The sequence below is a fragment of the Argiope bruennichi genome, chromosome 6 (assembly GCF_947563725.1).
Source record: "Argiope bruennichi chromosome 6, qqArgBrue1.1, whole genome shotgun sequence".
NCBI classification, from domain to species: domain Eukaryota; kingdom Metazoa; phylum Arthropoda; class Arachnida; order Araneae; family Araneidae; genus Argiope; species Argiope bruennichi.
The window spans coordinates 73265052-73288707 of NC_079156.1; the positions used below are offsets into that span (position 1 = coordinate 73265052).

The 23656-nt window shown below is 32.5% G+C and overlaps 1 protein-coding gene across 1 annotated transcript; it reads right to left on the bottom strand.

The window, feature by feature from the left end:
- Nucleotides 1–287: 287 nt before the first annotated feature.
- LOC129971780 (sialin-like) lies at nucleotides 288–22190 on the bottom strand. The gene is made up of 9 exons (XM_056085757.1): nucleotides 21956–22190; nucleotides 18819–19052; nucleotides 17248–17431; nucleotides 15804–15931; nucleotides 11157–11306; nucleotides 7247–7379; nucleotides 4887–5042; nucleotides 3772–3857; nucleotides 288–467 (listed from the first exon to the last, which is right to left on the bottom strand). The coding sequence occupies exons 1-9, from the start codon at nucleotides 22160–22162 to the stop codon at nucleotides 288–290; spliced, it is 1458 nt and encodes a 485-aa protein (XP_055941732.1). The 5' UTR covers nucleotides 22163–22190.
- Nucleotides 22191–23656: the final 1466 nt, after the last annotated feature.

A 23656-nucleotide genomic window follows, 5' to 3' on the forward strand; every position in this document is an offset into this window, starting at 1 on the left:
ATATTTTTAATAGCAATAGATTCTTTCTCCGAAAATTTCCTTTTTTTTTCCCTTCTTACAAATTTTCTTTGTGCCTGATTGTTTACATAATAGAAACAATAACATATGAGAAAAACAAGATCTATGTATAAATTAAATAAATTAAAAATACATTGCAAATCAACGGTTCAAATTTGAACGTGATATATTTTACAATATTTAACAACATATATAATATACAGCTTTCTCTTTAAAACAGAGGAAACTTCAATTAAGAAATGTGGCGGCTTCTTTCTATTAAAAAGACTTCAAATTGTTGGCTCTACAAAAAATATTTTATCTATTTTTCGGTCATTTTTCTGAATATCTCTGCTAGCTAAACCCCAGGATTGAACTTCAGCCGACGCAAAGATAGCGTAGAATAATCCAAAGACAATGTAAACTGCAGATGTGATAAGAAATACTTCATTCCAGTTTTCGACAGTTTCCTGGAAAAGAAAGCAAAATTCGTATAAAGTAAGCTCTTATCACATTGGCTATCATGCCTAACTTTGCTAACATATCTAAAATGCCGTATGTACTATTCTCAGATTGACCACTTTTTACATTTCAACTATCCTTTCACATTGGCTGAACATTTCCACTTCTTTTAGTTTCATTTTTAAATTCTTTATTAATTCTAAACTGAAAAAATATAATGATTGGAAACTTAAACAAATAAGCCAGCAAAATATGGAGGGAGCAGTTTCACATAATTAATCCTTGTATAATCGCGCTATTGTACCAGAGTGACGAAATATAACATATATATGACGGAAAATACACATAAGAAATAAGACAGAAGTGTTATGAGGTATATTATATGCATTCTTATCACAAACTTGTAAGTGTAAAATTGTGCCATATTGACATATGCCTTCATCTGGCCCGAGATATAAGAAATATAAGCCTTGTATAGTCGCGCTACTGTCCCAGATTTACCTTGGTTTTTTTCTACATGTGATGATAAATACACATAAGAAAAAATGACAGAAGTGTTATGAGGTATATTATATGCATTCTTATCACAAACTTGTACAAATGTCTATGAAATAGAAAATCGCCGCCTAAAAGGAAAAATTCTCACCTAGGTTTGGCCTTAATTTGTTAGATGCAAAGTGTAAATATGACCCATATGCCGCTTAAAATTGTGCCATATTGACATATGCCTTCATCTGGCCCGAGATATAAGAAATATAAGCCTTGTATAGTCGCGCTACTGTCCCAGATTTACCTTGGTTTTTTTCTACATGTGATGATAAATACACATAAGAAAAAATGACAGAAGTGTTATGAGGTATATTATATGCATTCTTATCACAAACTTGTACAAATGTCTATGAAATAGAAAATCGCCGCCTAAAAGGAAAAATTCTCACCTAAGTTTGGCCTTAATTTGTTAGATGTAAAGTGTAAATATGACCCATATGCCGCTTAAAATTGTGCCATATTGACATATGCCTTCATCTGGCCCGAGATATAAGAAATATAAGCCTTGTATAGTCGCGCTACTGTCCCAGATTTACCTTGGTTTTCTCTACATGTGATGATAAATACACATAAGAAAAAATGACAGAAGTGTTATGAGGTATATTATATGCATTCTTATGGCAGACGTACAAATCTAGAGCCACCAGTATATCTATTAAATAGGACAACCCGGCCCACCTAGAAAGATGCTGTGGCGAATTGAATTGAGCGAGGATAGAACCTGGGACCTTGTGGTTCGCAGCCGAGTAACATGACAAGAATACAAAAGCAATTGCCTGTGTTAGCGTAGCTGTTAACTGGCTTATAAGTTTTCACCACAATGCCCACTAGGTTTGGTCTTAGTTTGTTAGAAGAATTATTGTCTGCTTTTACACTTTTTTAACCTTCCGTCGGGCGCAATGCAAATCCTAACACGATCGGGCGCAATTCATCTAAGAGATTAATGTACTCAATTAATGCAATTTTTGAATGTATATTAAAAAGAACATATTAACCAGAACTTTTCACTTACATTTGAGTATATTTAATATGAGAATTTGAGTTTATATAAGTACTCAATTAATGTGACTTCATCTCACAGATTAGTTGCGCCCAATGGAAAGTTAAGATACCGAAGGAATTGTGGCGTAAATGGTGGGGAAATATAAAAGCACTTGTTTATTTTTACGGTTCCCTAGTTTATTAGGGGAGTTTCGTCAGGCATATACATAAGATGCCAAAATTTCACAAGCCCGGTTTTGCAGGGATGAGGTTTTTTTTTTTTTTTTTTTTTTTTTTGCGATTTTTCGTAAGGACCATAAAAATAAACTTGAATAAATCGCAGGAGACTTATATAAATAAAAATATTCAGGGGGGAAAAAGTAAGATGCATTATAAATTAATAATGATATTATTAATTTATAATATACTCTGCCCATATTCCTATAACTTATTTCATATATATATCTAAAGTAAATCAATTTCTGATTCTACTTTGCCTTTGTGATTTTATTCATTCTCTGTTGACTCTGGTTGGTGCAGCAAAGTCAACATCTTGGCTTTTGTGCCAATAAAAACAAAACAAACCAAAACCAAATCATTCTCTGTTGACACTGGTTGGTGCAGCAAAGTCAACATGTTGGCTTTTGTGCCAATAAAAACAAAACAAACCAAAAACAAATCATTCTCTGTTGACACTGGTTGGCGCAGCATAGTCAACATCTTGGATTTAGTGCCAATAAAAACCAAACCAAACTAAATCATTCACTGTTGAATAGAACGATAATTAAAATATTGTGATATTTTCTTTTAATATAATTATTTTTTTCGTTGCAAAGATATATAATTATTTAATAAGTAATAGATGCTCTTTTTCTGCATGAAATATTTAAACCTTACTGTTATTTTAATTTATTAATATTTAGTCTAGATGTGAAACCCAAGTACTACTTTCTTCCAAAATATTTAAAATGTATTTCTGTTTGCATTTCTTATTCCTTAAATCTTCCATTTGTCTATCAAAAATCCCAACCTTAAAAATGGATTATCAAATAGGCAAGGAAAAAAACCTATCCAATGCTAAGAAATATCCAGAAGCAATAAAATTTCGATATATTTTTTGTGATTTTCTGAATATAATAATATTATGATTTCATTTAGTGTATAATGACTGTATACTTGAATCCATTCAAATTAATAGCAGGTATATTTTAAATCTTAGAACATTAATCCAATATTAATCAATTATCACTTTAAAGTTTTATATTATGTGCTTTAAAAACCCTTAAATATATATGTTGCTTTATAATTTTAAAAATGTTTAATTCTGGGGTTAAATAATTTTTCTAATAGTAATTATATAATAATCCAGATATTCTTATTTCGTTGAAAAGTGCTTTAAAATTTGAATTTTAGATTATTTTTAAATGCAAAACAGTAAACCATCTTTCTCGAAAAAGTCTCATCATTAAATATTTGTTAGTTTATCAAATTCTTTTCAGTTTATAATTTGCTACATGAAACTGTTTATAGAGTTAATTAGAATGAATAAGAAAATATATGAAATAGGAATTTAGATAGTATAAAAGAGGGGTTGAGATTTGAATTTCCAAAGGCCTCTAAATCCAGCCTTACTTCCAAATTATATACATGAAAAATTTGGTAGTTTTAAATCAAACGACTTGGATTGTAAAACTTCACTACATACACACATTTTCTTTATTAGTAGTAGAATTACGAGATATTAATACTTCATAGACAGCAGAGAAAAATGTGGTTACTTACCCCACTCGCTGTAATAAGCCCTACAATCATAGGACTAAGAATTCCAGCAGTATTTGCAATACTATTGGTAATACCATAAAGAACACCTAAAAATTATTCCAGTAATGAAAGTCTTATACTGAATTATGAATTTTAGCGCTATTTGAAATATTTTTACACAAAATGTCTGAATGAGACAGCAATGAGATGTAACCCTACACAAAATAAAATAGTCCTAAATATGTCTTTTTTCTTTCTTTTTTTCCTTAAACAAATAGTTTGATATATTTTAATAAGATTTAATTTTAGACATAAATTATTTATATGCGGTATTAAGTAAAATTTTATATTTAAATTGGCAGTTATTTACTTCCATGAAACATATATTCTATAACTCAAACAATTGTAAAACATTGTAATACAATTGAATATTTGAAATCCGTCCGTTGGTTGTATCTCGGAAAAGTCCACTAAATTCAATATAAAATATAATTCAAATGCTTTATTCTACTCAAAAACAGGATACACTGGTAACAAAGTACAAAAACATACACGAGATCATTGCAGTAAACAGCAGGAGAGAAACAGCTAATCGCTATTAAATAATTATAGCTGCGCAAAGTACTCGGAAAACTTAAAGGAGATCAATACTTTTAAAAAAAAAGATATCGCTGAACTACTCGCTTGAGCTCAAAATTAATACGACTCTAAGTTCAGTTATTCTAATGACGTCTGATTCCGCCCCTCAGGTTTTTAATAACCTCGATGACAGGGCCTCTAATATTCTAGAACAAATATAAGAGTTCTTACCCTAATAGATCCATCGTCGATATTCTCGAATATTCGAGATCTTTCATTTTTGTGTAAAAAAAAATCGCCAAATTATTCATATAGTCTATGGTTCTGTACAGCTATCTTTCTTAAGAAGAATTACTGATTCTGTACGGCTATCTTTCTTACAAGAAGACTTACTGAGCAGGGAAGAATATTAAAAATTCGTAAAAATATTTAAGGTAGAAGTTATTACTTTCGCAAAACATTATATAACCCCAAAATGAGTGGTAACTTATATTGAATTCTTCATATGTATGTGTGTATATAAGAATATGTGTGAAAGCTTAAACAAGAATACAAACCTGCATAATCAGGACTCATGTCAATATGCGTTACATTAAACCCAGAGTATATTAACCCGTTAAGGAACATACCAACGCACAGCAATGCAATAATCAATTGTGCCTGGCAGCCGGCCGCTATAATTCCGAAGCAGCAAAGAGCAGGACCAAATAAACCTAAAAAAAGAAATTCAGTCACAAGTTTAAGTAGTCACAAATTCAGGCGTGTGATGCATGAATGATGCTACAGTAATGCATGAATTGAGTCACAAATGCTCAAATCAAAAGTCTGCTCATTAGTGAAATTAAATTTCGATACAGTCATCAAGTCTGCAAGCGTAGATTGCTTTCCGTTAAATTTAAAACATGTAAAAATTCAGGAACTTTTGATCAAATTTGCTGTATTTAAAAATAGTATTGATATTTTGTAGCTTTTTTATTGGAAAACAGTGCAACTCGTAAAATCAAAATGCATCAATGAAAAAAACAAAAATATACCGCAGATAAAACAATCTTGAATATTTCGGGACATTTTCACAGAACAGAATGTACATTTTGAAATTAAGTCACATCTGCGGAAAAAAAAACCGATTCTTTGAAAAAGACGATCTTAAATAATTTCATGTAATTCAATTGATATTGTCAGGTGTTTTAATGTGGAGAGCAATGACAAACACAAGAAGTTGAGCTAAACCAATTTATTAACTCATCTCTGAACTGAGAACACAGTGACTGACAGATCTTCTGCTTTTATACTAGCAGGGAAAGTTCCAGAATACTTTTCTGGAGACAGTAAGAAAAGTCCAGAACACTTATCTGGTAAACTAAAGGAAGGTCCAGAATCTTCTGGAACATGAAATAAAGGAATTAAATATTTACACAGACTGTGAATCGCATTGTCTCTAGCGGGATTCGAACTTACGATCTCTTGATTATGAGATCAGTGCTATGACCATTCGGCAATGGAGAGTCAACTGTCTCTTTTCAATGTGGCAGTATCAAGAGAAAATGTTGCTTTGCAAAATACAGCGGTCCAGATATCTTTGATCCTTCGTTATGATATCCTTACATTTCTAATAAAGTGCAATATAATAAATATCTAATAATATTATAAGACTCTCTCGAGGCTTTACAGTTTTATTCTGCTGGATACCATCCCATGTGGGAAGGTGTGGTACTGAGAAGACTGAAAAGAAAACCGAATCCGCAACTTTTTTAAGAAACAGCCATACGTGCATGCGATTTGAAGAAACAGGCAAACCACTGTCTTTACATCAACTGGCAAACTCAATGGGATTCAGAAACTCTAAGCAAACTTCATACTTGTAAGCCTATCATAAGAAATTGGCTCCTTTAGACACAGCTACAACTAACTTGAGAATGGGTGGCATTAGATTCACACATAAACATCTAATGATAGCCGGCGTCCTGGCATAGGGGTAGCGCGTCTTCCCCGTGATCTGGACGTCCTGGGTTCGAGTCGCGGATTGGACATGGTTGTTCTTCCGTTGTTCTATCTGTGAGATGTGTGAATGTGCCCTCCTATAAAAAGGGGTTGTGGAAGTGAATGAGTGATGCGTGAGTAGCAAAGTCGTTCTCTTGGCCCTAGTTGGCGCTATTAAAAAAAACAAGAGATGCTCCCCCACCGGCTTAAAATAGCTGTCTTCGTAACAGCGGGCTTGTCCATAGCAAGTGCCGTAAGAAACAACAACAACATCTAATAATCAATTGCCTATGTGTTCACGTAGTAACTGTGGTGCAACTGTTTGTCTTATCCTTATTGAATGTCCATATATTAATACTCAGTGCTTGTTTTACTTCAAAACAACAGCAGAAACTGTGCCTTTTCTTGACAAAGACTCACATGAGAACATTTTTTTTTTGTCTTTTTAAAATCTATAGGATTTTATTCCTTAACTTGAAATCACTATCATGGTTTCGTTGCTTTAGAGTAGGATGAAATAGGATTAAATCTTACCGTATGTTTGGTGCAGTTTAATCAAAAATGGTTCTTGCGCCAATAAACTCCATTAACCAACCAACCAACCATGGTTTCGTTGCTACATTTTGTAATTTATCATCGTTTCACCCATGTTTATTTTAGTAACATTTTAATAGAAACTATTTTTGCTTAACTTTGAACTAGAAATAAGCTTGTTTGGCACAGTATGACCTTCATATTGGTTCTTATGCAATAAAACCTCAAAAAAAATCTAATAAAGTAGGATGCACCGAGAAAGTACTCTTGATTTTGTCAACTACTTTTATTTGGTAATTATGAATAATATGAAAACATTTATTGTTAAACTGTTTTCCATTCTAAGTATCATTCATCTGAACCACAGTATAAGTAGTCTAGATAACGTGACTTCCAGACTTACCAATCGAGTTGTAGATTTTCCGAATGGCAGTGATGCTCAGTTTGCCGGACTCTCGCAGTTTATCAGCACAATATGAGGTTAGCAAGCCGCTTATTGCTTGGACAGCATGCGGCAAAGCAGAAAGCAGGCCATTCTAGAAATATAAGAAGTATGATATATTTGAAGAAATAAAAATCTAGTAAAATTATCCCATTTATTATTTCTTTTTTTATACATCTCTCTTTCTCAATTAATACTATGCCTACAGAGATGAATGGTGAAATGAGTGTTCTTTTACTTATAACACTTTTGCAAATGTGTGAACTCTGATCTGAGTAAAGGAATGACGATTTTAGCCCCAAGATTACTTATTTATACAACACAATATCATATATAAACACATAAGAAATATCAGAATTTTATTCGTGATCTCCTTCCCTTTCAACTCCGTCCTCTCTGCCTGCTGCTTTTGATTTTTATTTATTTATTTATTTGCCAGTTTTTCCAAAGTGTTCCCAGATTCTAATGCACCTTCCAGATAGGTTATAGATCCTTACAAAAAATAGAACCCTTAGAATTTACTTTAAAACAGGCTGGCAGATAGTGGGCTGTTCGCCTATGGTGATAATGGTATTAATTCAACCGGCATTGATAAAATACATTTCATCAACCAAATGAAAGTCCTATTTCAAATTAAATTTACGCAGTAAACACGGAGCTCCCTGATTGATGAACACAATTGGCGAAATCGGTCCACTTATTGAAGTTAGAGTATGTATCAAAGCTTTATGCTATAATATTTATAAAAATAATAGATGAATTTGAGATGGAAATGCAGTCGTTATTTTTTTTCTCAAAAAATGCGTAATGAGGTCGTGTTTTTTTGTTTCTCTCAAAAATAGGTGTGGGTTGGGGACAGACAGCCATTGATGAGGGTATTCGTCTTTGGATTTTTTCTGAAAGAATAAATATGCAGCGAAATAATATTTTTGAAGTCTCTGTCAATAACTGGAGGATAATAAAAGATGGTTGATTATTTGATAGACCATAAAATTTCACATAAATTAAAAATTAGAGAAATCATGCCGGTGGTTAGAGCGGGGGGATTGTGTTTTTGCCTTGCTAAATATTATAAACTTACCGATTGATTACTTAACATTAAAGTTAAAAAGAAAAATTAAAGCATCTTATTTATCATGGTACATAGATATTTCAGCAATAGACAAGCGAAACATATTAACGTGCATCCTAAAATGTACTTTCTCATTGCTGTGTAGGCCTTTTAGACCAATGAGAGGTTTCTAGAGCGTAAATTACGCAATTGTGTTGTCTGCTTATGATATTTTGAAAATGAATAACTATCTATTCTTATAAAAGAAAGCGTTTTGAGAAAGTGTTGTATTCTCTTTCGATGCGCACATAAATCTATTACAGTCACAGCCATGAACGTTGGCACACGTAAGTCATAATGGTGATTCTATGTACCTCTAACTTCTGAATTTCAAAATTTTATGCAGAAAATTTTTATTTAGTATTGTATGTGTGTGTGTGTGTGTGTGTTTTGGATAATATTCAATTTTTGCATATATTTGCCGATAAAATCGTTTACAATTGCTGATTATAAAAAGTAAAGGAAAAGGCAATAAAATAAAGAGAGAAACTGTTCGCCATCCAAGACAGTAAACATTTTACTTTCTAAAGAAATTTCTATCTCTTTAGTAATTTATTAATTTCGAGAAATTTTTAAAATTTAGTTACCTTTTCTGAAAAATTTTAAAATTAGAACTAAAATTACTGTTAGAAAAGTAGGGAATAATGTTCTACTTCCGTAATTTATTTCAAGTTTTTGAACTGATTATTTTTCCCTAATTTTCTTTCTAATTAAAAACTATCAAATTGCCTTCATCCTTGGATTTTTTATTAATTGTTTTTTCTGACATTTTTTGCGCTGATCGGTGGTGGAATTGCTGAGAGGAATTTTACTTTTTCATTTTTTTGGCAATGTGCCAAATTAAGAAACCTGAATCATAAAAATCATTTCACAGTTTTATCTTTTTTAGGGTGTCTTTTCTTTTTTAATTATTTGTTTTGATTTTTATTGTTTGAAATACACCATGTGCAAGTAAAAAAATATGCGTGGAAAATTCGTTATTATTATACTTATTAGCTTCTTTGTCATGAATTTAGTTCAGGTCATTGTAGTCTTGATTTCGCTGACTTTCATGATGTCATCAAAAGTGGATTCTATTAATTAATAATAAAATCTACAGTTTCTTCTTTGTCATTTTTATAAATATATTCATAGATATAAAGTTCTTTGACAGATTTTTTTTGCAAAGGTAATTTATTTAAATCATGCAAATTTTGTCACTTTTTTTAAGAATGACTAAACCTAATGATATTTTTGTATCAATTATTGGTAATGACAGCAAAAAAAAAAAAAAAAAAAAAAAAAATCTGTGAACGTATTCTGATTTAAAATGTTAAAATAGATTTACAAAATATTTTTGTAATTATCGGATTCAGCAAGATAGACAAATTTTCTGTGAAATGATGTCATTCAAAATTTGATAGACATCTAAAAGTATTTGGTCGATTTTTCTGACGACTATAATATTTTCTCTCTGTACTTGGTATATGAGATGAGAAAGTAATTATTATAGTCTCTTCTCTTTTGTCTATTATTTGACATTTTCACATATCCAACATCAGTTATCACCGATTGCGTCAGAGTTGAGATTTCTCTGCATGGGAAATATAACATAACGAAACCAAAGATACATTGGTTAACTTATAGATGCATTTGATATGAAAATGCTCAATCTTGATTAAAGAAGAATGAGTGTCTCTGTATGTATATAGACACTCTACATACATACCAAAAACTAACAAATTTCGCACAGATATTCTTTGCAGGATGAGAATATGCACCTAGGAGCAATTTTTTCAAAATTTTAATTACCTTAGAATTAACCGAAACTTTTTGGTCTTTCTAGTGATAATCTCAAAAAACAGTTTTGCGCAAAACTAATTTTTATGCCATTTTGAAATTTTTTAAAAAAAATTCTTTTTAATGATGCCAGTTTGATTGCCGTATTTTTATTAAATTTCGGCGATTAAAAAAATTACAAAAATTTTGAACAAGATATTCATGGTGGCATCGACATTCAGATCGTTTTTTAACGTTTTATCAAATATTTATTCGAGTGATTTTCTTCGATTATCGAAAGTTCTCACCATGAAGTACTTCAAAAAGTGAGAATGAGAAGCTTCCGGTGTGGTAATTGGTTCTCGCCACCTTGGTGAGTACAGAAAAGGTGGGAATAGACTACCTCCTATCGATGACGGGACGTACCTCCCATGGAATCGGGTTGTACAGCGGTCGGTGATGGCCTTTAAGACTCAACCCTAGTTCCCGACAGTGTTGCTGTCGTGGCGGTCCAGTCATTTAGATTTTTTGGGCGACTTTGGGCAGGTCCGAGTATCCGATTAAGGTTAAGGTTCGATTATCGGAAGGTAAAGAAAGGAGATTTTCTTTAATATCTGTACAGCTTACACGGAGATAAAGAAAATGAAATTACAGTACCTTAAAAATGTGAAGATAGATTAATAAGACAGTTGCTTCTTTAAGTACACTATGATGATATGGGACTTAACTTTGTTGGGAGGTTCATGCATACAATGCATAGAACAAGAATAAGGTTATTAAAATACCACAGCCTTATATGCATCACAATTTGATACTCAAAGAGTCTTTGGGAGAGAATTATAAACATTCAAGCTCTCATAAGAAACTTAACAGGAAGTAAGTACAACAGTATTTCCATCAAATCATCAGGTCACCAAAGTCAGCTAGTCTCTAATACACCATAATAAATGTGTACTAATATTTGTGAAATTTTCCTCTTGATTAATTATGCAAATATCTTACCGTTGTAATATCAAAGTGCAGAACCGTCTTGAAATAAGTGGGCATCATAGTGAGAAGCATGAGAAATGCATAATCATTTGCAAAATGAGCAGTGATGACAGCCCACATGGGAAGCGACAGAAATATATCTTTCCATGGAATGGGAACATCCTGGAAAAACACATTTCTCTGTGAATTCAACATAAAAAAAATTATTCATTAGTCACAATATAAATGAAATCCATTGAATTCATTCGATTAGGTAATTCAATTTTTTCAGTAATTGATAATTTAAAATTAATTGATATGAATTATGGCGTTATCCAAAAAATAGCATGAAAATATTATGGTCTATATTTAGAATGTATTTAAATTTGACACCTAAGCAAACACCCGTGACACCTAAACAAATAATATAATTTTATAAAATATTAACTAAAATGTGGCTAAAAAATTCACACCGAAAAAAGAAAATAAATAACAATAAATAAAGATAAATAACTTCATTTGGTTTTAGGGTTTCTTCATAATTAATGATGAATTGACCATTTCGCTTTCTTCATAAATAATATTAATTAATTAATTATTCATTTTGACTAGGAACTCATAAATCGTAGAATACTAACTTTATTTTAATATAAGCATAGCTAAACTGCCGCTCACAAATATGCAAGAAAATATATGAATCAACATGAGTATATGAATTTGAAAATATATGAATATGAAAATATATGAATATGAGAATATGTGAATATGAAAATATATGTATATTCAATCTACATTTTTATGGGAGTAGGGGATTACACATAAAAGCCACTTTGACCAGGAATATCATTCGAAGAGTTGCTCGCCTGCACTGCAATGTGATTGGTGGCTTTTTATTGATTTAATATGGATTTTTCTTTTGGAAAACTTTTTAAAATCATATTCCGTATGGATTTCGTCATAAACAAGCTATCAAATGTCTGCGTAATACCGGAAATTTCTGGTGGACTCGTCAACCACCCCCCCGATATGTATTTTGTGACGGGACGATCGTGAAGGGTGAGTAGGTAAAACAAACGTACTGATGTCAGCTTAAGGAGGTGTCCCTTAGTTTATTAATGCTTCATTTTTAATGTCAAATATGACAAATACAGGAAATAATAATCTGTGCACTATTATCGCGCTTGTTGTTGCTGACTATCATTGATGAGTCTGTGCGCAAAATATAATGTTTTTGTGCCTCTCTATGGCATTAAATCAGCCATTAATAACTTTAAATATTAATAATCTGTGCGCTATTTACCCTTGCTGAGCCATCACGGATGTCGACTGTACGCAAAATAGAATGTTCTAGCATCTCTCTACGGCATTAAACTATAATCTGTGCGCTATTTACCCTTGCTGAGCCATCACTGATGTCGACTGTACGCAAAATAGAATGTTCTAGCATCTCTCTACGGCATTAAACTATCCATTGATAGCTTTAAATATTAATAATCTGTGCGATATTTACCCTTGCTGAGCCATCACGGATGTCGACTGTACGCAAAATAGAATGTTCTAGCATCTCTCTACGGCATTAAACTATCCATTGATAGCTTTAAATATTAATAATCTGTGGGATATTTACCCTTGCTGGGCCATTGCGGATGTCGACTGTACACAAAATAGAATGTTCTAGCATCTCTCTACGGCATTAAACTATCCATTGATAGCTTTAAATATTAATAATCTGTGCGCTATTTACCCTTGCTGAGCCATCACTGATGTCGACTGTACGCAAAATAGAATGTTCTAGCATCTCTCTACGGCATTAAACTATCCATTGATAGCTTTAAATATTAATAATCTGTGGGATATTTACCCTTCCTGAGCCATCACGGATGTCGACTGTACGCAAAATAGAATGTTCTAGCATCTCTCTACGGCATTAAACTATCCATTGATAGCTTTAAATATTAATAATCTGTGAGATATTTACCCTTGCTGAGCCATCACTGATGTCGACTGTACGCAAAATAGAATGTTCTAGCATCTCTCTACGGCATTAAACTATCCATTGATAGCTTTAAATATTAATAATCTGTGCGATATTTACCCTTCCTGAGCCATCACGGATGTCGACTGTACGCAAAATAGAATGTTCTAGCATCTCTCTACGGCATTAAACTATCCATTGATAGCTTTAAATATTAATAATCTGTGGGATATTTACCCTTGCTGAGCCATCACGGATGTCGACTGTACACAAAATAGAATGTTCTAGCATCTCTCTACGGCATTAAACTATCCATTGATAGCTTTAAATATTAATAATCTGTGAGATATTTACCCTTGCTGAGCCATCACGGATGTCGACTGTACGCAAAATAGAATGTTCTAGCATCTCTCTACGGCATTAAACTATCCATTGATAGCTTTAAATATTAATAATCTGTGGGATATTTACCCTTCCTGAGCCATCACGGATGTCGACTGTACACAAAATAGAATGTTCTAGCATCTCTCTACGGCATTAAACTATCCATTGATAGCTTTAAATATTAATAATCTGTGGGATATTTACCCTTGCTGAGCCATCACGGATGTCGACTGTACACAAAATAGAATGTTCTAGCATCTCTCTACGGCATTAAACTATCCATTGATAGCTTTAAATATTAATAATCTGTGAGATATTTACCCTTGCTGAGCCATCACGGATGTCGACTGTACGCAAAATAGAATGTTCTAGCATCTCTCTACGGCATTAAACTATCCATTGATAGCTTTAAATATTAATAATCTGTGCGATATTTACCCTTGCTGAGCCATCACGGATGTCGACTGTACGCAAAATAGAATGTTCTAGCATCTCTCTACGGCATTAAACTATCCATTGATAGCTTTAAATATTAATAATCTGTGGGATATTTACCCTTCCTGAGCCATCACGGATGTCGACTGTACACAAAATAGAATGTTCTAGCATCTCTCTACGGCATTAAACTATCCATTGATAGCTTTAAATATTAATAATCTGTGGGATATTTACCCTTGCTGAGCCATCACGGATGTCGACTGTACACAAAATAGAATGTTCTAGCATCTCTCTACGGCATTAAACTATCCATTGATAGCTTTAAATATTAATAATCTGTGGGATATTTACCCTTGCTGAGCCATCACGGATGTCGACTGTACACAAAATAGAATGTTCTAGCATCTCTCTACGGCATTAAACTATCCATTGATAGCTTTAAATATTAATAATCTGTGGGATATTTACCCTTGCTGAGCCATCACGGATGTCGACTGTACACAAAATAGAATGTTCTAGCATCTCTCTACGGCATTAAACTATCCATTGATAGCTTTAAATATTAATAATCTGTGGGATATTTACCCTTGCTGAGCCATCACGGATGACGACTGTACGCAAAATAGAATGTTCTAGCTTCTCTCTATGGCATTAAATCTGCTATTGATAACTTTAAACATTAATAATCTGTGCGCTATTTACCCTTCCTGAGCATTCACTGATGCCGACTGTACGCAAAATAGAATGTCCTAGCATCTCTCTCTACGGCATTAAACTAGAAATTGATAACTTTAAATATTAATAATTTGTGGGTTATTTACCCTTGCTGAGCCATCACTGATGCCGATGTACGCAAAATAGAATGTTCTGGCGTCTAATGGCATTAAAACGTGATGAACTTTGAATATCAATAATTATTTATTATAATTTGAGCAGTGTTTTTCGTGAAATTATACTGGTGCAAACACTACCCTAACGTTAAGTATCAATAAAGAATTGCCAACTGTTATTGTCATCTCATTTCTGCATTTTCATTAATTTTCAGCTCATCTTGTGCTCCTGTTTTTGATGCCGTATTCCTGTATTGTGTTCCCTAACGTATTTCTATGGAAGTTAGACCTAACCCTATTAGCCCAAGACGTTGTAAGACATCTTCAAAATATTCTGAATACTATACAATATCGTGAAGAAAACGAAACAATATTCTTGGACGTTTTGTGGTAATAGTGAATTGAAAAATAATTACTAGCATAATTTTATAGGACGCCCTTAATACAAGCCCTATTCCCAAATTAAAATTTAGTTAAGATCATCAATTAGTTGTCGCCTTCGATTAGTTGTCGACATAGCAATCAGAATACGGATAAAATGCAAACATATTCTATCTCTACCAATAATAAAAAAGAAAGGGAGTGTGCGGAAGTTGGCACTCTATTCTCCAAATCGTTTTACCAAGAGATGCCAAATTCAGTACCATTATCCTGGAAGGGTGGATTCTGATAGTGCAATAAATCGATTTTGCGAAAAAAAATTTTTAAAAAATAGAATTTTACTTGATCAAAAGTTAAGCGACCGAAATACATAGCCTTCGAGCCACTAGGATATAACAAAAACATATCAAATATAATTAATACGATGAGAATAACAAATTTACAAATAAGACAATTATACAAAGGAAAGTAAATATACAAACTTAATTCGTATACAATAGAGAGAATTCTCATATTAAAAATTCTCATATGCAAAGCTGTATCAAATAATATTGGTGCAAAAAAAAGTACTAAACGGTGTAATTATGAACGTTTTGAAATATTTCCTTCGTATTAATTGAGTATTGGAATATGTTTGCGATAAGTAAGAAATTAAACATTGTGTAAACTAACCGTCTGCAGTTTTTCACTTTTATTTTGCTGAATATGTAAAAGCTCTGCTTTGGAAATACTGGGATGAATCTCTGGAGTTTCGTAAGCCAAAAGGCACCACAAAAGAAACCATACGCATCCAATGGAGCCTAAAAAATGCAAAGAAAATTTTACTTTATCATATACGCAATACAGTAGACTCCCGATTATCCGCGCCTGGCGCACAGTTTTTTTTTTTGACTGATTTCTTCAAAAAGATGCAGTTTTACAGTTATGCTTTTATAATTACATAATACATTACAGTATTAAAACAGTACATATGTATTAATTTTTCGGTGCATCCTTGACGCCTCTCGTAAGCACAAAGCACTTTTCTGTTTTCATTAACAAAATGCATTTTAGGTTAGTTTTGAGTGATATACTAAAATATTAAGCGTTAGTGAAACATTTCCTGTTGTTTATTTTACGTTTTATTGTACATAAAACGATTTTTCAAAGTTGGAATGACTGTTTTCTCTTTTGCTATACCCGTTTTTAGCTTTTTTCGGATTATCCGCGGCGGCCGCGCCACCCAATTCCGCGGATAATCGGGAGTGTACTGTATATAGAAAGTATAGTAAAAATAAAGAAATTCGAACTCGAGATTTTGATGAATCTTCACGTTTTAGACCACCTTGAGTTCGAAAAACACATTTTTGGAACCTGTACGTCCATCTGTATCTGTGATAAAAATAAGTCAAAAACGCTTTGAACTAGATGGTTGAAATTTTGCATACGGTCTTTACACTCCATTTGTAGATTTCTATCAAACTACGCTCACAGGAAGTCTGTCTGTTCGACGGTTCTAATATAATTTATCATGATAATTATAAAATGAAGAGAGCTAGATATATAAAATTCGATGCACAGATTTAAAATCTACAACGTAGATATCTATCAAATTATTAAGCCAAATCCAACTAATGGCTGACTGTCTATCGGTCTGTACTTTCAGAAATATGTAAACGTGATTGTTCAAAGACGCAATTACTTATTAAATATATCAAATTTTATACGGAAATTTTTAGGACTATAAATGTAGTTCTGTGACAAATTTTTGTTTCAGTCAGAAAATTCGAGTCTAAAATATAAATTCAATTTTCGTATAGTTGTAATACAATTCCAGTGATTAGTAGCCAATTAATTCGCCAAGGATGACATTATAGATTCAGTAAAAATGCAAAATTCATGCCAAAAGTTAATATTTTGTATCCATTGCACGCCAGTGCCTAGTAAGGAATTGGTGGGGCAAGCACGACGAGTTTATTAGAGAATATGAGAGAAAGTTTTTTGAGAGAACACTCCCGCTGGTTTCTTATATTTCTTAAGCTTCAAAAACCATATATTTTTTTCTCAAAATATTAGTTTCTACTAAAAACAATTCTATTGTGCATAATAATTTACTGCATTGTAAATAAATTCTTACCGAATAAATAAAACGTCGATGGCCAGCCCCCAAATAGGTCGGTACTACTCAGGTATCCGGATATTGGTGATCCGATAATACTTCCAATTGGAATTCCCAAAAATATTATTGTAGACACCCGGCTTCTTTCAAATTTCGGCGACCAATTACTCATAGCATGAGCTACGGCCGGAAATGTAAGACCCTTGTAAAAAAATAACCAAATGTAACTAAAATTGAATCATAATGTTTTTTCTCGAGAAGAATGGTGCTTCCTTTCGGAACCACCATTTATTTATTTATTTTACCATTTTTTAAAAAAAAATATTTAGCTCTTTTTTAAGATATACTGTTCATTTGGGGCATCAAAGATTGTTTTTTTAAAGATTGTACCCCACAGAGGAATGATGTACAGAGAATAAGCTGAGGACATTTCACGAGATCTTTACTTAGACTTGATTCTGATTCCATTTGATGCTTTTTTAAGTTATTATTTTCCATTTATCACTTTCATTAGAAATTTTATTTTAATTCGAACGTTGTGTACTTATTGTTTATATATAAAATTTAATTCTGGAGATAATCGATTTCCTAATTTCACTATGCTTTCTAATTCCGTTGATAATCAAGGCCTATAGTATTACAAACTAAAAAAGTAAACATCTCATCCTCCATCTTTGAATTCGCACTTATTTTAGTGAAATCAACGTCTTTCGGCTCAAGCGCAAAAGCGCAGATGGTTTCCATATCTGAGAATAGACAGCATTCAAAGTTATTTAAAAATATGTAGAGGTTTACATTTTTGGACAAAAATGATGAACTGCAATTCAGAATTTCCTCAATTTAAGAAAATAATTTATAGAATAAATTAAAAAAGTGATAATTTTTAATAAATGATATTTTTATTAAATGATATTAATATATTTCTTTTAAGAATAATTTGTGTCACTTTCAAAATTATATTTAGTTGCCTTCAAATCTTGTATCATCTTGTTTGGTTTTTTTTTTTTTTTTAGCTTTGCAAATAAACATACAAAATTATATCATTTACAAAAGAGATGCCACCCACTCTACTTTGGCACCCGAGATAGATTAATTGATGGTACTTATGACAGAGGAAAGTGAGAATTAAAGGTCTGTGGCCAATAAATAAAGAACTTCTTCCCATCACGACCTAACTCTTTGCACTGAAGTGTCCGTAGAAGGTACTTTCCTTTTTTGAAATGGAGGTAACTCGACCCTATTACATTGTTGTACTTACAAGGGAAGATAAAACTCCCCCACTCATCGAAAATTTCTTGTTTACTTAAGGTTTCTCTCGGTAGGACGATGCAAAGGTGTGAAACAAACTTTACATTAAACCAGAATTGTCGATTTAGTTAGATTACACATACGCGAAACGAAGATCATGCATGCGTTGTGACATTTCTGAGCATGCCTGGTCTTACTTAACTGACAATGATGTTTTAGCCTAAACAGTACTTAAATACAAAGACGAAGATAAAGCTAAAATTTCTATATATGAATAATTTTTTGTAAAGGCTTAGATTAAACTATATACATACAAAACATGAACAAACCAACAGTTTTACCTCCCCTATTCCTTCCAGAATTCTTATTGCCACAACAGCTGTGACTCCCCACCTTGCTGCCAAAGGAATCAACAAATAGAGAGACGATGTAACGAGAACACCTCCGCCAAATAACCGCTTGGCTCCCAGCTTGTCACAGAGAACTCCCCCAGGAAGCTGAGTAAAAACATAGCCATAATAGAACGAACTGAGTATCAAGGCTTGGGTTTTTGAGTTCCAGTTGTATTTTGTGCCCTAAAAAAGAAGATAAAAAACGATGTATATACAATTCGTAACGTTGAAAGGCAGTTATTTTAATTTATCGTTCTTAACCCCTTGACATTCGAATTTATTTCATTTCCTAATTAGATGACACAGCTTATCTGGGACATTTATTGCTATTTTATTTTTTATAATAATAGAAGGTACTTTGAGATATTGTCACGTAGTGGAACTCAATGACACACACAAGAAGTAGAGCTAAACCAATTTATTAACTCAACTCAGAACACAGTGACTGACAGATTTGCTTTTATACCAGCTGGGAAAGTTCCAGAATACTTTTCTGGAGACAGTAAGAAAAGTCCAGAACAACTTGTCTGGTAAACTAAAGAAATGTCCAGAATCTTCTGGAACATGAAATAAAGGGAAACATAAAATCAAGGAATTAACTATTTACACAAACTGTGAATCGTATTGGCTCTAGCGGGATTCGAATTCACAATCTCTTGATTATGAGATCACTGCTATGACCATTCGGCCATGGAGAGTCGACTGCCTCTTTTCAATGCGGCAATATTGAAGCCTTTTTAAGTGATTTTTGCATTTTAAATTAATTAATACTTTCACTCAATTACAGATTTAAGATTAAAAATTCAGCTATTTGATGCACGTATATGCACGTATCAGATACGTTGTTATATGCGATAGAATTAAAGATCAATCATGTTGCTCCTTTAAATACAATAAAGCCCTAATAAAGAATCTGATTTTCCAAATAGTTGTCTTTTGTTTCTCGCCACAGTTTCTATGACTGAATCTTTCTTTATTCTTGTAAATTCAACTCGGTTATTGAATTAAGCATTTTTCCATCAAACAAATTTTGTTTTTATTCTATAAGATCGTCCCTTTTTCTCATTTAAAGATGCAAATGCGATGAAGGGACTGATCATAACATACTATAGTATGTTTTTGGCATCTAGAGTCTGAAACCACATTTTCTGTGATTGGACCTTTTTAATCCTTATATCTTTAACACGGCAATATAATTGTGGCCAGCCTACCACTGAATTAAGCAGTGTCTACAGAATTCGTTGTGACCAACTGATGAGAAATTTACTATCTAACTACGTCAGCAACCACTTCCCAGCCCCGAACGGCCTTTTGGAAAAGTTTGACTCGTACCTCTCCTCTAGAGACTCTCTTTGCCGAAACAATCATGTGCTCGAAGTCATCCTCCTTTACCTCGACAATACAAGATGGTTTTTAGATATAGCCTTCTGAAGATTGGTTCTAAAGTTTCACTCTATTCATTGAGAATAAAGATTAGTTGATGCAGATTTCCCCTAAATTTTTCCTTTGGAAAATTCTTCACAAATGTTTGCTTAAAGTTTGTCGAGATATATAGAGCCTTCGGTGAAATGGATATCGAATTTTACTTCAACTAACATTAACTGCACTTCACAAAATTAATCAATTAATCATAAATCATGTATCCTGTATTGCTTTTCTATGCAGGTTCGGGTTATATTCAATCAGTTATTCGGCAGCGGAAACAAAAATGACCGCTATAAAAAAATTATCAAACCTCTACGCCCAGTTCTGTAAATCTATCAACTTTGGACATAAATATTATTTTAAACAAAAAGTAATAATAATTCGTGAAATGAATTACGGATGTTATGAAGTTTCTGCATGTATGTCTTTAATAGTGTATATTAGTCATTAAGAAATTTGCCGTGGACTTTTTAAAATAAAGTTTGTGTGTTAATTTTGACTTTAATTTTCCTGCTTACAAATGTAATATCTTCTTAATACTGAGAAGATATCATTGGACCTTAAGTCTTTTCAAATCTGTTCTTTGCTTAGTGGGCAGTTAATAATGATTCCAATTAAAGACAATCTCTTTAAAACCGCAGTAATATAGAGATCATTAGTTTGACTGCCGGCTTCCTGGCCTAGGGGAGCGTGTCCTACACGTGATCTGGGCTTCCTGGGTTCGAGTCCTGGTTCGTGCATGGTTGTTTTTCGCCTTATGTTCTATCTGTGAGGTGTGAGAAAGAGCCCCCCTGTAAAAAGGGGTGGTGCAAGCGAATGTGTGAGTGTCATCTTCATATGAGCAGAAGTCATATGAGAAGATGCTCAGGGGTCTTTACCCTCAGAAAGTACTGCACCCCCCCCCCTCCTTTCCGTGCTAACGCGGACAAGACATCATCATCATTAGTTTGACTACGACACAAATCTTGGCAATAACTCTAGCTATGACTATAACATGCATAATCAATAGAACTAATTCGATTTATTTAAAGTGTCAGAAGGTCTGAAAGCATCACCAGAAAAGAGGAAATTAACCTAATACTTAGGACTTCTAATATAATTAACGACGCTCACAATTTTCCATCGGCTTTTAGAACCCTTTCCCTTTTCTTGGCGAAGATTTCCTATTCTCCTGACATAATTGGACAAAGTAATGTAATCTAGGAAGAAATATGGAGACCGAAGTACTCTAGTACCTTCCTACTCTGCTTTATAATATCCTCATGTCTCAGTAAATTGTATACTTTTTCATTTAACTACATAGAGTATTTTCATTCATGGCGATATATGCTAAAATAATCAGATTTAGTTGCAAGACCAATGTGGTGAATTGCATATAAGCCAGTAACAGCGCTTCTACCAGAACAGCTGTTTTGGCAAAATCGGATCGTTACTGGACTGCTAACCGAAAGGTCCCAGGTTCTATCCTTCCGAGCATCCCTTACCTCTTCACCAACCTAAATAAAGATCTAGCAGGTAAGTAATCCATCTGCTTTAGTTCTATATGTCACTGTCAAATGTAGAGTTTTTATTATCTCCAGGTGCATTTACCACCAACTAATACAAAAATTAAATAAATTTCAACTTTGAAGTTCTCTTTAGATTGAATAAACGGTATTTGCCTTAAATTCTTTCACACTATCCTGGGATTCATTGCGCCAGAGGTTGGGGCATCCGGTATTGATATATGTGGCGTTAATAGGAGTTTCTTCCGTACTGTCCACCATGGCTACGATGGCGACACTCAAATTCATCCTTGCAGCATAAATTATAAGGATTCCGAAAAATGCCAGAACCACGAAGATGCATCTTTTTGGAATGTAACACATGTTCAGGCTTAGCGATACAAGGATGAATGTCTACCCTATAATTTCATATCTATGAAAGAGAAAAAAAATCATTAAAATATTGTTAAACTACTGATTAATTAAGTATAACCAAAATTGTTTTAATATTTTCATTATTAGCTTCTATGAAACGTTGTGGAATTTCTGATTCCTCTTCCCCGAAAGAAATTCTTTTTCTATTTTTCATAAACATTTTTTTATTCATAATTATTAGCAATAGAGCAGTAATACTAAATATTACAATATAAGCTATTATTTTCTAAGACCTATGAAATGAAATATAACATAACCAATTAAATTGATAATTATTATTCTGAAATAATATAAATAAGCAGTTAATTATACTTTAATTTATTTAATAAAAACTTTAAAACTTCAATAATATAAAAACTCACTGTAACCCTAATAATTTATAATTTAAAGATTTGAATATTTTTATTAACTTAGCTATTTGAAGCTAAACCGATAGCAATATTTTCGAACTGCCTGGATCCATTCCTACAATTCACCTGTTCTAGGTAGTTGCCTAGTCTAAAATCCACCACTATAGGATATTGATAGTTCCTTTTATTCTAAGTTACTCGCCTAAGAAAACTATTTAGTTTACTGGGAATATTGGTTATATTTAATTTCAGATAAATAGTTTAGATATAGTTTCATGTTATGATTCCGTCAAATTATCAGGCATTAAAGCCATATTATTTTAATTGTTTTGCATATACTCTGTTTATTGTGCGCATGAACCATTCTAATGGGGACAGTCTCGTATTAAAAAAAGTAAATATCCGGTTGATCTAGAGCTATTAAAAACGTAATCGTATTGTTTATCTATCTTTTAAATGTCACGATATTACTATTTCATTTTTTTGTTTGCTTTGTAAACTACACAGACATTAAATAAACTTTCGTCTTTATTTTTCAACAATAAAGGAAAATCTTACGTTTAAATATTCGATGAACGAATGAAAATAGTTTGAATTGCAAAGTAACAATGTAATCTATTGTTGCAAATTAGGCAAAAAAAAATATTTTTTTTAATTGTCAAAATTCAGCGAAAATTCTCACGATTATTAAATTGGCATCATTAAACAGAATTTTTTTTATATATTTTTAAATGGTTTAAAATTTATTTTGTGCGTTAATACTATATTTCCGGAATTTATCGTGTAAAAACGCCAAAAAAGGTTTGCTACAGGAACATTGGATTGTATGCCTACTTAAAGCTTAAAACATACATAATACAATATTTTATTCAAAGAACATAGGCATATATTTACTATCAATTCTGATTGCTAATCAAAGTAATTTCGTAGTATTATCAGAAATTTAATCAGCGAATTTAGCTAGCAAATCATTATAAGTATCTAGTTAGATTTTTGGACGGCAATATAGCGTTAAATGTTAGTTGTCCACATGTATATACTAATAATAAAGATGAATGTGTGTTCGCGTGTGCATGTTTCTACTCTACAAGAC

Excerpts from the sequence above, each read along its gene's own strand:
- LOC129971780 (XM_056085757.1), bottom strand. The coding sequence starts at position 22,162 with ATGTGTTACATTCCAAAAAGATGCATCTTCGTGGTTCTGGCATTTTTC. Across the intron at positions 11,307-15,803 it reads AAAGTGAAAAACTGCAGACG|GATGTTCCCATTCCATGGAA; the intron begins GTTAGTTTACAC and ends GTGTTTTTCCAG. Across the intron at positions 3,858-4,886 it reads CATGAGTCCTGATTATGCAG|GTGTTCTTTATGGTATTACC; the intron begins GTTTGTATTCTT and ends AATAATTTTTAG.